Raw genomic sequence first — 13,884 nt, forward strand, 5'->3', positions numbered from 1 at the left:
AGCCTTGGAGCTCTTAGTTTTAAGCAACAAAGTCTTACCCTGATGGGCGGCACCTTGGGCTCTTCTGTTGTCGGCTGCGGCTTCTCCGAACGGACACTGTCAATTGTGGTACGAAAGGACTGACGGTCGTCGAGCCGTGGCCTCTTTTCGGGGAAGCTGGAGAAGGCCTGAGTCTCATCTGGCCTTCTCTTCTGCTCCTTGAGCTGGGAGCTAGGTACAGGGGTGCTGGCTGGGCTGGCTGAAGGGCTGCTCTCACGGCTGCTAGTTGCAGTACCCCCTGTGATAGAGGTAACCACGGAAGCAGTGTCATCGAGGGGATCGGCTGCGACTGCTGCACTGGAGGAAGCTGAGGAAGAAGAAGAAGAGTCCAGGCCTGCAGCAAAAGCCCCCTGTCTGTCAGAAGGTGTGGAGGGTGAGGAGGCAGGCGAGGAGGCAGACGAAGAAGAAGAGGAGGAGGAGGAGGAGGGGGAGGAGGTGGAAGCCAGTACAGGGGCAGCCTCCTCTGGGAGCAGACGGGCTGTAACTTCGGGCTCTTCATTTGCACTGGTGGAAGCTGGGCTGGGGCTTGGGCTGGGAGTTGGTGTTGGAGTAGGAGTAGGAGTAGGAGTAGGAGTAGGAGTAGGAGTCGGAGTAGGAGTAGGAGTAGGAGTGGGAGTGGGAGTGGGAACTGTGACTGGTTCTGGAGTAGGAGAGGGCTTTGGCTCTATGGAAGCATTTTCAGCTGGGAGCTCCACACCACACTCGGCCTGCAGCACCACCTCGCCTTGAACTACAGTGTTGTCAGACATGGGAGAGCCAACAGAGGCTGCTGAGATGTCCAGTGCAGTGCTGGCCTCAGCTGCTTCTGAAGTCTGCAGGGCTGGAGGAGGGGCCTTGCAGAGAGTCCGGCGGGCCCTGCGACGCAGGTCAGCCCGCGTGCGTCTCCTCATCCTTCCATCTCTCCTCCTTCGACCCACAGTGCGTCTCTTGGGGGCACCAGTTGCAACGACTGCCACATCACTGTCCAGCACACTGGCTGCAACTTCACTGGCTTCACTCATAGTAAGCTTCAAGGATTCCTCTTGGGTCAGACCAGACCTGCAGACACATCAACTACGTTTTAGTACATTGTGCACAACACTCACATTTGTCTGCATATCAAAATGACCATGACTGATAAAGGTCATACAAGGGGATGGAAATAGCTGGCTTATAACATGCAGTTTTCCAATTAATACTTTTGCAATCAATGTTCCAGCCACTCATACATGTTCAAAATAAATTCCTACTTCCAATGAACCATCATAAAATATGGCAAGAGCTAATAGAGCTGTTGTGTGAACAGTGAATTCAGACTTGGATGAAATGGATTGGCGCTTACTTTTGCCCGTGGTACTCTTCAAAAAACTTTTCCTTCCACGCCTCTACTTTCTTCTCTTTCTCCATCTCCTGGCGGAAACGCACTTGCATCTCGTGGGTAAACTCACCTACACAGGTAAAACACATAAGAAGGTTTAAAGGAGTAATGCCACAACTAAACTTTATGGAGTGTATCCCAGTATTATTGTAGATATAAACCTACCAGATATAAACTTGACGGTCATTCAGTTGTAGAAAGTATTAAGACATGACAATCTCTGGATCAGATAGCTGAATGGACCAATTCACCTTGATCATACAGTGTGTTTTGTTGTGTATTTCAACACTATCACTCGAACATAAATTTGGGAATTGGCACAAATGATCAGGATCGTCTGATTTTCGGGTCCTAAATTTAGCATTTGTCTAATTATCTGAATCTGTAATTATTTCTTTTAATAACAATCTGAATCCCCAAACTAAATAGTCTCAAACATAGTGCAATACAGTAGAAAAAGTACAATATTTGCCTCCAAAATATTGTGCAGTGGAGTATCCAAAAATAAGTCACTATATTACTTCGAGTTAATTGTATTTAGTAACACTTCATTTCTGGTAATTGTAAATATCAAACCAACGGTCCAAAATCCAAAAACTTTTCATTAACTGTCATTAATGACAAAGATAAACAGCACATCATAAAAGCTAGAATCAGCAAGTGTGTGACATTTGATTTGACAAACAGCAACTATATTTCTTTTGATTGTCTATTCCATTCATCCCAAAAAATCGTAGCAGCTCTAGTTCTAAATATTGGTGATTTTTCTCCATGATTTCTTATATCGGCCCAGAAATGGGGTAACGGGGTCCATGGCGTAATTTATTCACATTTGCTTTTGCCACCACTAGTGCCTTTCCCAAACCCCAGTCGAAACTGTGTCTGTCCCTGACCACTCAAATCAATAAGACTTGATAAAAGTCGACACAAGAACTGTTGAAAAAAATTGGAACATTAAATGTGGACTCTTAACATTTGAAATCTCTGTCACTGGAAGCTGTTTTGTAAATGGTTTACTATCAGATCATAAGATTGTGTATATGTATATATACTGTTTGTTTTAGTGTACTGCACTCCTGGTCCTTATTCTGAATTCTCTGATTTTCTTTCAAGTTTAGTCCTGAAAACAGATTAAGTAATTATTATGATTGGTTTTAATATTCATGTGGACATGTTCATGTGAATAATGATAGCCTTGGGACTGGATTTTCCTCACAATTAGATTTGCTTAGTCAGTGTGTATCTGAAGCAACTCTCTGTTTAAATCACACCCTCGACCTTGTTCTAGCATATGGCATTGAAATTGAACATATAATAGTTTTCCCACAGAATCCTCTTTTATTAGACCATCATTCAATAAATTTTAAATTCCTTTTACTAAACTACATGCCACAAACATTTCTATTCTAGATGTCTGTCCAATAGCGATGAATGTTGCAGGCTCTCTGTGAATGACACTCGACTCTACTGCCCCTCTAAAAAAGGAAACAGTCAAGCGTAAGACATTAGCTCCATGGCACAAACCCCAAACTCAGATATCAAAGCACACATTGTGAAATTTTGAGAGGAAATGCCGTTCCTCCAATCTGGAAGAAGCTCGGTTTGTCCGGCTAGAAAGCTTTCAAACTTATAAGAAAGCTCCATGTAATGCCAGAGCAGCTTATTATTCTTTCAAAACGTGAAAGAACACCACTGTTTCTTTTCAGCAATGTAGCCAGGTTGACAGAGAGTCAGACCTCTATTGATCCTTGTATTCCTATAACACTCAGAAGTTATGACTTTAGGGGCTTATTTGATGACAAATTCCACTTATTAGAGACAAAAGTCATCAACTTCTGACCTCACATGGTACCAATTTAGCCTCTAACACAGAAATGGCTGTAAAACCAGGTTATTTATCTAGAATTCTTTTCTACCATTGACCTTCACCAGCTAACTCCAATAATGTCTTCATCTAAAAACAACATGTCCGTTAGATCCAATCCCAACTAATTCGCCTTAAGAAGTTTTACCTTTACTTAGAACTTCTATACCCGACATGATCAACCTGTCCCTCTTAACAGGATATGTGCCACAGTCCTTTATAGTAGTGGTAATTAAACCCCTTCTTAAAAAGCTACCACTTGATCCACAGGTCTTAGCCAACTATAGACCCATGTCAAACCCTCCCTTATTCTCTAAGATCCTTGAGAAAACTGTTTCTAATCAGCTGTGTGCCTTTCTACATAACAACAATTTGTATGAGGATTTCCAATCAGGCTTTAGAGTACAGCATAGCATGGAAACAGCATGAGTTGAAGTTGCAAATGTTCTTTTAATCACATCTGACGAGGGTCTTGTCTCTGCTAGTCTTTTTTATATCTTAGTGCAGCTTTTGACACTATTTACCATCACATCCCATTACAAAGACTGGACAAGACAGAATTATCTAATGATATAGCTTCTCCGGATGGTATTCGTCTGGCCTCCAGTAACATAGGAGGGAATCTGGGAGTAAGTTATGATCAGGACTTGTCCTTTAACTCCCACATAAAACACATTTCAAAGACTGCCTTTTTCCACCTACAGAACATTGCAAAAATTAGGAACATGCTTTTATTACCTCAAGTCTGGATTACTGCAATTCTTTTTTTTATCAGGCTGCCCCAATGAGTCTATCAAGACTCTCCAACTGATCCAGAATTCTGCTGCATATTTACTGACAAGAACTCATATTACAGAACATATTTCTCCTCATATAAGCCTCTCTGCACTGGCTTCCTGTAAAATTCAGAATTGAATTTAAAATCCTCCTCACATACAAAGCCCCTAATGGCCAGGCACAGCATATCTTAAAAACCCAATTACCCCACTGAACGCTGTGTTCCCAGGATGCAGGGTTACTAGTGGTTTCTAGATTTTTCAAAAGCAGAATGGGAGGCAGAGGCTTTAGCCATCAAGCTCCTCTCCTTTTGAACCATCTTCCATTGTAGGTGGAGGCAGACACCCTCTCTACGTTTACGGGTAAGCTCAAAACCTTCCTTTTTGACAAAGCTTATAGTTACGGCCTGCAAAGGCTCTTTGCTTTGCAGTATGGACTGCCGGGGGATTTCTAATGATGCACTGAGCTCCTCTCTCTTTCTTTCTATCTGTACACATTCATGTCTTATTAATGCATGTTACTGACTTGGCTTCTTCCCTGGAGTCTCTGTGCTCTTTCATCACGCAGGTTCCCATGGATGGTGATCCTGCTGCTGTGGTCCTGCTTCAGTCCTACTATCATTATCATCATCATCATTATTATTATCATCATCATAATCATTATCATTACTATTGTACTTGTATTATTATTAATATTCATATCTAATTTAGTCTCAATTAGTAAAGCTGTTATTACTGCTGTAGCTGTACCCCCCAACACATCCAATTGGGGCAGATGACTGTCCACCACCAAGTCTGGTTCTGCTCCCAAGTTTCTGCCTGTTTTAAGGCAGTTTTTTCTCAACAATGTTTGGTTTGGTCTGTAAGTAAATTAATAATTGGTGCTATACAAATATAGATTGAATATATCCCACTCAGATCTTTTCTAATGTATTTTTTAAGCCTGGCAGAAGTCTTAGTAAAGTGTGGCAGCTTGTGCATCACTTACCTTCAGCCAACCTTTCTTTCCAGCTCTGGGAGGCATGTGTGAAGAACTCATTGTTGAGAGCTGAACTGCTCAGTCTGGTCATACCATCAGGTCCGATCTTCAAGAGGAGAGGACAAATTGTACAAATATCTGTAAAACAGGCCTATGCCTCACAAGCATCAAAAGTGACCCTAAAAATTACAAGATGCATCCTGTATTTCACAGTGAGTGTGACTGAGCTGAATTTAACTAGTATGGGTGGTTGGTGGATGGTCAATGTGCGACATTGTTGTTGCCAAAATGTTACATGGATAATCAGTGGCACTGTCCACAGTGTGAATACCTGGATCCTTTTCTGCAGTGTAGTATTGATGTAGCAGATTACGTGACATTATTTAGCTACATTTGAGTAAAAAAAAAAAGATGTACCGGTTTAATAGACATTAAAGCTGTGGGAAGAAATTCCACATACCTGTCGGTCCACCTCTGGCAGCAGTTGCAGCAGCTGCTGCTGTGAGTGTGTGGGGAAGGCAGAGAATGTCCGCACATTGATGAGGGCTCTGATGTTTGTGTTGACCAAGATGGAGCCTGGTGTTTCAAAGTCAACATCCACCCCTCCTCGACTCCGTTTCATGGGACCTGCTTCAGCAAAAAACACGTTTAACTAAGCCACTCAGCCTGGTGCTCACTGCAGGTTCACACACAAAAATTCATCCAGTGAAATGGTCCTGGCCCATCTGGGACAGGGGTACATTTTTCACAGGATATCCTACCTTCTGATAGGTAGCAAATAGATTCTATAAAACCCATTGTATTGTTTATCGGTTTGCTTTCTTCCTATTTATCTTCGGGATACTGTTGAGGTCTGACCTGTCCGGCCAAATCAGTCTGAATTCTGTCATTCTTTACTGGTGCGTTGTTAAAGGAGTGATATTATACCCTATTTCTACAAGTTAACCTAGTTCCCTGGTGTCCTAATGGAATGTCTGTGACATGCTTTGGTCAAAATACCATAAGGATTAAGCACAATAGCAGTTCAACCCTGCCAAAACACCCTGCCAAAACAGCCCTGTTCAGAACAGTCGGTTTTGAGCGCCTGTCTCCTTAAATGCAAATGAGACATAGGTAATCCACCCACTTCTTCCACCCCCTCGCCTGCACTCTCACAGTTTATAGGGACAAGGCGGAGCTCTTCTACACAACAAAGAGGTAAACTTCCTGGAAAGGTGGCAACATTCGGGGTGAAAGGTCGCAAACCGAAGTGTGACATCACAGTTGGTGTGAAGTCTACATTGCGAGTTTTATCTCCTGTATTTTGACTGAGGCAGCCAAGAAAAACATGACTGAATCATCTTTTTTCACACTTTGCCTGCTCATAGGCCCTCCAGAGTCCCAAATGTACATAATCAAATGATTAAAAAGTTGGTTTTGCATAATATGTCCCTTTTAATGTTGTGGTTATGTTGGTCCAGTGTTTCTTACCTGAGGGGACATGCTCTCCATTCACTTTAAGAGGGGTGAGGACAACACGAGGCATCATGACGGCTTTCTTCCTCTGTCTCCCTGACTGTAACAACACAAATGGTGGGACAGACGGGTGGAAACAGTACAAACAAGTTGTAAAGTTGTGTGTTAAGCTGAACTTTTTAACCATATTCAACTCTTGCTGAATGCCACTTTGGAATTGCTCTCAAATTCTCGACTAATGAACACACTTTATAATTTCTATAGTAAACACGGAGCAGCCAATGGCTTCATGCCGGATGCTGACCTGTCTTGAGCGGCTCAGTCTGGTCTGGGCGTGTTGAGCGTGTTGGGTCTGCTGTGTATCTGTACGTCCCTGCTGTCCTGCTGCCCTGCTGAGACGGGTCTGAGGCTGGCTGCTGGGAGCCTGCAGCTCTGTGGAGCAGGAGGCGCTGGACGAACTCTCATCCACCGAGGCTTCAGGTCAATGAAAAATACATTTACAACTCCACTCCATCACACACACATTTACAAATGGCAGTTATACTAAGAAAACATTCACAAGAGGTCTGTGCAGTGGCCAACATAGCTCTTGATGTTACAAGCATTTAGCAGCAAAACACATTTTCCAGGGTTGTACCGATTCAGCATCGGGATTGGCCCAAATTCACCTCATTGGTTTTCATTTTGGCAATTTAGATGACATTCATGATGTTAGTAAACGATCTTTATCTCTTGTGTAGCATCAATTTTGCTGTCCATCTCGCCTTCCAGCAGACCCTAGCCATTGATTTTTCCAGGACTCAAAAAAAAAGTGAAACAAAGTGTCTGCCATGTGGGAGCATTACACTGTATGAAATGACACTGCTGCTCCTCCTTCTGTCCCAACAACATCTTAACAGAGAAGGGTAGCGGCTACATATTGTTTTAAGGGTATATCATAATGCTTATATTTCCTTATCTACGATACTGAAGTCTACCATCAGAGGCAATGTGCTTCAATGTTTGAGGAGACCAGGCAGGCAGAGGTTACTACAGTGCCGTGTTCCAATATCCATACTTTCCGTACTTACTATACTTAGTTTGAGTACGTAGGGTGTTCCGATATCAATCGCGGTGAAAAGAAGTGTACTTAAAGGACCCGGATGTTGCACTCATAACGGCAAAATTGTTGAGTGTGCAACGATGTACACTTTGCGCACTCAACGGCCGCCATCTTGTCTACGTAGCGAAAGAAGCGGAGCCAGGCAGAGGCGCTCCGCTCGGATTTTTTTTTTTAAATAGCTTCTGAGACAACAGCGCCTGCAGCGGAGCCATGTTGCAGGATTGTAATTGTTAAAAAGTAAAGCCGTAGATGTCTTATGTTCACCGTTCAAAGCGGGATGTTTTTGCCGCCGCGCCGGCTGTCGCGATCATAATTTCCGTTAAGTGCACCACGGAGTATTAGATTTGGAACAATACTCACCTGCTGAAATCTGCGTACTTAGTAAGTGTGGATAGTGTTCTACGTTTAAGTGTACTCATGGAAGTATGGATATCGGAACACAGCACAGGTTAATTTGCCTGATGTAGCGGCATGACTTAGTTTCTAAGGAGAACACCTGCTTGCCATTTAAGCAACATTTTGAATTGAAAACAGGAGAAAATGGCAGTCCAAATGATTCAAAAGGGGCTACATGTCATCTTAGGATAATATCATGATGTAAAATGTTGGATATTGCCCAAGCCAAGTGTCATCTGAACAATATTCAAGCGCTACCTGACAGAGACAGATGGAAAAGTATTAACCAGGCAACAGCCTTAACTTCAGCACACGTCATAGCATCGCACCTAAAAAGGGTGAGTGTTCATCTCTATGTTACATTTAGATCAGAGCTGAGGCAAGCTGGAGTTGATCAATACCTGTGACTACTGCCGGATCAAGGAGTAAATCCTGGTTACACACATTCGCATTGCTACAAAAGCCTGACGTCAGCGGGTGTTAGTGGGCTTTTTGGGCAGAGTGAAAGGGGTATAACAGAGATCCCCTGCTGCAGTGCATGTAGTCATCTCTAATACCTTGGGAAAGATTAAATAATGAAAGGCTATTCTTGACTAGAAATCTTCAGAATGATTGCACATGTACAAAATCATACAATTGTGATGCTTCTGGACATTTGCTCAGTCATTTAAACTGCCTGCAAGCAAATACAAGAAGAGCTCAGTACAGATTAAAATGGCCAAGACATTCAGTGCAAAAAACAGTCACACTGGCATTTCAATACTGGAGATGTACAAAACTGTGCATACAAAACCATCCTGAGAGCAGGTTTCTTTTTATAATTATTTCAATAACAGATTTATTGTTCACAATGTAGATGGTGAGTTCACTTTATCCTTTCAAATTTTAATGCATCAGCAACATCACTGTCCGTTGTAGGTTTGCCACAGTGACTGTTTGAGTGAATTTTCCCACTGACTTCCCTGATGACTCATGACACCGGTGATGATGGGTATACCGGGCTTTTTACAAGAAAAGACACTCACTGTATGTAGAAAACTGTGTGTACATACTGCTAATGCAAAACAACCATTTCCTACTGCTGCCCCTCCGCGTTAAAAAGATTACATTGGCGAAACAGGAGATGACTTTTGTTTTGAAGTGAGCTAGTCACAGAAAAATACATTGTTCAGTGCCTTGGGCACCGCTATTAGTAATCGAAAATGCAACAACAGAGCATTTGTTATCAGCAGATATATTTGAGTAGTATATTTCAGTCTGTGGGAGCTGTTATATAAAAAGCTGCAGACTTCTTATTGTTATAAAAAAATATTCAATAAACTTCCCTTCCCTCATTAATGTTATCAAGTTCTCCTTATAGCCCACCATTATGTTGTGAGTCAACTTTCAAGTTATACAGTGCAATTTAACTCCAACGACCCTGCTGCTAATCCTGCTGCCTCCGGTGCACATGGAGCTTCCGCTGTCCAACTAAGATTTGATACAGAAAAAAGCACTCATGTATTCAGTGTATGCCTGACCACTGTGTCAAACTGGAGACACTGACTAGCATGGTAAGCCTCGTCATTAGTGTGTGGTGTTACCGTCATTGTCTCCGCTGGCAGCAGCAGTGGTTTCAGTGGAATCACAGCTCTCCTGCTCAGTGGCCTCAGTGGGGCCGACTGAGGCAACAGCAGGGCCTGCAGGGGTGCTGCTGGAAGCTGGGGTGGCAGTATTGCCTGCCTGCTCCGTTGGGGTCTCTGATTCTGATGTTGTCTTTGTCCACTGGAGGGCATTCTTCTACAGAGTGTGAATAGCACAGGGTTATAATTAAAAAGGTCACTATTCATCTTGAGAAAAAAGTTACAGTCGGGTATTTGAGTATTTGAAACACAAATACAGGTTTTCCCACTTACAAAGCATGTAGAGGTCTGTAATTTATATCACAGATACACTTTAACTGTGAGAGACGGAATCTAAAACAAAAATCCAGAAAATCACATTGTATGATTTTCAAATAATTAATTTGCATTTAATTGCATGACATAAGTATTTGATCACCTACCAACCAGTAAGAATTCTGGCTCTCAGAGACCTGTTATTTTTTCTTCAAGAAGCCCTCCTGTTCTCCACTCGTTACCTGTATTAACTGTACCGGTTTGAACTTGTTACCTGTATAAAAGACACCTGTACACACACTCAATCAAACAGACTCAAACCTCTCCACAATGGCCAAGATCAGAGAGCTGTGTAAGGACATCAGGGATGGGCTACAGGACAATAGGCAAGCAGCTTGGTGAGAAGGAAACAACTGCTGGCGCAATTATTAGAAAACGGAAGAAGTTCAAGATGACGGTCAATCTCCCTCGGCCTGGGGCTCCATGCAAGATCTCACCTTGTGGGGCATCAATGATCATGAGGAAGGTGAGGGATCAGCCCAGAACTACACGGCAGGACCTGGTCAATGACCTGAAGAGTGCTGGGACCACAGTCTCAAAGAAAACTATTAGTAACACACTATGCCGTCATGGATTAAAATCCTGCAGTGCACGCAAGGTCCCCCTGCTCAAGCCAGCACTTGTCCAGGCCCGTCTGAAGTTTCCCAATGACCATCTGGATGATCCAGAGGAGGAATGGGAGAAGGTCATGTGGTCTGATGAGACAAAAAAAGAGCTTTTTGGTCTAAACTCCACTTGCCGTGTTTGGAGGAAGAAGAAGGATGAGTACAACCCCAAGAACACCATCCCAACCGTGAAGCATGGAGGTGGAAACATCATTCTTTGCGGATGCTTTTCTGCAAAGGGGACAGGACAACTGCACCGTATTGAGGGGAGGATGGATGGGGCCATGTGTCGCGAGATCTTGGCCAACAACCTCCTTCCTTCAGTAAGAGCATTGAAGATGGGTCGTGGCTGGGTCTTCCAGCATGACAACGACCCGAAACACACAGCCAGGGCAACCAAGGAGTGGCTCCCTAAGAAGCATCTCAAGGTCCTGGAGTGGCCTAGCCAGTCTCCAGACCTGAACCCAATAGAAAATCTTTGGAGGGAGATGAAAGTCCATATTACCCAGCGACCGCCACAAAACCTGAATGACCTGGAAAAGATCGGTATGGAGGAGTGGGCCAAAATCCCTGCTGCAGTGTGTGCAAACCTGGTCAAGAACGACAGGAAACGTCTGATCTCCATAATTGCAAACAAAGGTTCCTGTACCAAATATTAAGTTCTGTTTTTATGATGTATCAAATACTTATGTCATGCAATAAAATGCAAATAAAATGCAAATTAAATACAATGTAATTTTTGTTTCAGATTCCATCACTCACAGTTGAAGAGTACTTATGATAAAAAATACAGACTTCTACATGCTTTGTAAGTGGGAAAACCTGCAAAATCAGCAGTGTATCAAATGCTTGTTCTCCCCATTGTATACGCAAGAAGCACACCAGAAAGTCTTCTCCTATTAATTCATTTTTAGGTAATTCATCTAATACATTGCTCCACTGAAGCATTTAAAATATTGAACGTGTCAGTTTTACACTGTGGTGTCTTAGAGTAATTACAGCCATCCATCAAGAATAGGTAAAATTCAAGCACTTATTAAGCACTTTTAAGGGTCATTTTTAAAATTTTCCAGTACCTTATCGTTGGGGTAAAGTACATAACTACAGGTATACATTAGGGCTGTCAAACGATTAATTTTTGGGGTGGGCTCTCTGCATCTGCCATGTGTTTTGCTTGACAAATGATATTTGAGACTCGACGTACTTCAGTGGTAACTCATTTCATGTCGACAGTACGTGCAGATAACTTTTGTCCTATGGACCGAACCATCTGGCAGTGTTTTGAAAGTAAATTTGCAGTTCATAAGTCCTTTCACCATTTCCTTTCACTTTCACTTTTCAGTCCACCGTGTTTTTCCCGAACACCAACCCTTCTTCTTCTCCTTCTGATTCCCATTCTTATTCCTCTGCCACCCTCTGGATCAAGACACGAGTGCCATCGATGGCCGTAAATCATACAATGCACGTTTCTTTTTTTTTTTAATACCGAACGTTAATACGTTTAAACGTTAATTTTTAAAAAAAAATGTTTTATTTGTTGCTGCGGGAGCACCCTCAATTTCATTGTACTCTCCTGTACAATGACAATAAAGACTATTCTATCTATTCTATTGGCGCGCTAAAAAAAATTAATGACGTTAAGAGGAAGTTGCGTTAACGCATTATTAACGCGTTAACTTTGACAGCCCTAGTATGTATGTATGTATATCTATATCTAGATCTATCTATATCTATATCTAGATCTATCTATATCTATATCTAGATCTATCTATATCTATATCTATATGAGATCTATATATCTATCTCTATCTATATCTATATCTATCTATCTATCTATCTCTATCTATCTATCTATCTATATATATATATATATATATATATATATATATACACACATACACCACAGACATTTATATATACCACGGACAATGCACAAAGAATTGTTCAATTATTTTTACAATGTTACAAAAGTTTGTGTGAAGTTTTATGTCTATGCCAAGTTTGTTTTTTGTTAGTGGTAGTGATGTCTGTCCAGATCATGGTGGTTTCTGTTGGTAATTGTAATTTCTGTGCTGGTTTATAGTCTTAACCATTACTGAAAGGGACATTGCCAAGACCATGCTGGCATTTCTCTAATGTGACATGCGTCTTCTTAAAAAGTAAATTTTTTGGAGCACGTTTCTACTTACACCACTTATGATGGTGATGTAAAATGACAGAAGCTGCCTTGATATGCAGAGTGGTTAGGTGTGTTGAGGGTGAAATGGATCATGTTAAGTACCTTTAGAGTGAACAGGCTCATCCGTCCAGGAAGCTTGAAGAAGATGCTGTTCTTGACTCTGTCTCCCCTCACCTGGGAGTGCAGCATGGTGACCAGGCAGGCCAAAGGAGCTGTACCACTACACATGAACACACATACATATATATTTTTTAAAAGGAGCCTCGGCCAAGTATTTAGTACATAACTGAAAATACATTTCTGTATTGTAAATCCCCTCTTTTGATTGGTCTTATGAAATATTGTAATAATTTGAGATACTGGATTTATGGATTTGCATATACTGTACACCAGAATCATCAAAATTAAAACAAAATGTTTCATTTTATGTGTGATGAATCTAGAACATATGCAATTTTCACTATGGAATAGAAAATTAACTTTTTCAAAGATATTCTATACACATATACACTACTCACAATAAGTTAGGGATATTGTGAGAGACTCAGTGGATTTCATACATACGGTGTTTGTTTCACTTCAGAGAGTTTTGGGATAGGGAGGCAATTGTGTTTTCCACGTAATGGTCTCACTGTGTACAGTGTGCCTTTCATATTGGGGCCTAGGGCTGCACGATTCTGGAACAAATGTGAATCACGATTTTTTTGCTTAGAAATGAGATCACGATTCTCTGGCACGATTTTTTTCACAAAATGTTTATTGCACTGATGAACTTGGAACAAAAAAAAAAAAAAAATATGATAGTATGGCAGATACTACTATGCCTCTGCCAAAGCAATGTTTTTTTGTTCATTTTAAGTTCTATCATTGGATGAGAAATTATTTTTACACAAAAAAAAAACAAGAAAATTAGTCTCCCAAGATGAGAGGGCATCCTTTTATACCTCATGTTGTACAGTGTTTATTGGGGCCGTATCTTAAGCTAGGTGATATGTGATAGCTGCTGTGATCGGCTTTCTAAAACGGAGGCATAATTTTCTTCCTTTTCCAAAAGCCGCCTCAGAGGTAGAGGTAAACATGTGACGTGACGTGAAGCCCGATGTTGGGCTGTGAGCAGTTGATAACGAATTTGTTTTCAAAATAAGAGCTTTACATTACACCCCATTGGAGTTTAGAGCTGGGTTCTTAGCGGGGG

General features: G+C 41.8%; 1 protein-coding gene across 3 annotated transcripts in view; it reads right to left on the reverse strand.

Moving 5' to 3' along the window:
- Positions 1 to 13,884, reverse strand: part of asxl1 (ASXL transcriptional regulator 1) — a 38,819-nt gene that overhangs the window by 3,164 nt on the left and 21,771 nt on the right. Inside the window, exons 3-10 of one of the 3 annotated variants that reach the window (XM_030422423.1) lie at positions 12,792 to 12,911; positions 9,552 to 9,747; positions 6,775 to 6,944; positions 6,486 to 6,570; positions 5,476 to 5,642; positions 5,025 to 5,121; positions 1,361 to 1,466; positions 39 to 1,077 (exon numbers count right to left, since the gene is read on the reverse strand). In XM_030422423.1, coding sequence (XP_030278283.1) covers positions 39 to 1,077; positions 1,361 to 1,466; positions 5,025 to 5,121; positions 5,476 to 5,642; positions 6,486 to 6,570; positions 6,775 to 6,944; positions 9,552 to 9,747; positions 12,792 to 12,911 — 1,980 coding nt within the window. Of the gene's footprint in view, positions 1 to 38; positions 1,078 to 1,360; positions 1,467 to 5,024; positions 5,122 to 5,475; positions 5,646 to 6,485; positions 6,571 to 6,774; positions 6,945 to 9,551; positions 9,748 to 12,791; positions 12,912 to 13,884 lie in introns of all 3 variants that reach the window. The other 2 variants (XM_030422422.1, XM_030422424.1) reach the window with 2 other exon arrangements.

Source organism: Sparus aurata, chromosome 7 (genome assembly GCF_900880675.1).
Source record: "Sparus aurata chromosome 7, fSpaAur1.1, whole genome shotgun sequence".
Taxonomy (NCBI): domain Eukaryota; kingdom Metazoa; phylum Chordata; class Actinopteri; order Spariformes; family Sparidae; genus Sparus; species Sparus aurata.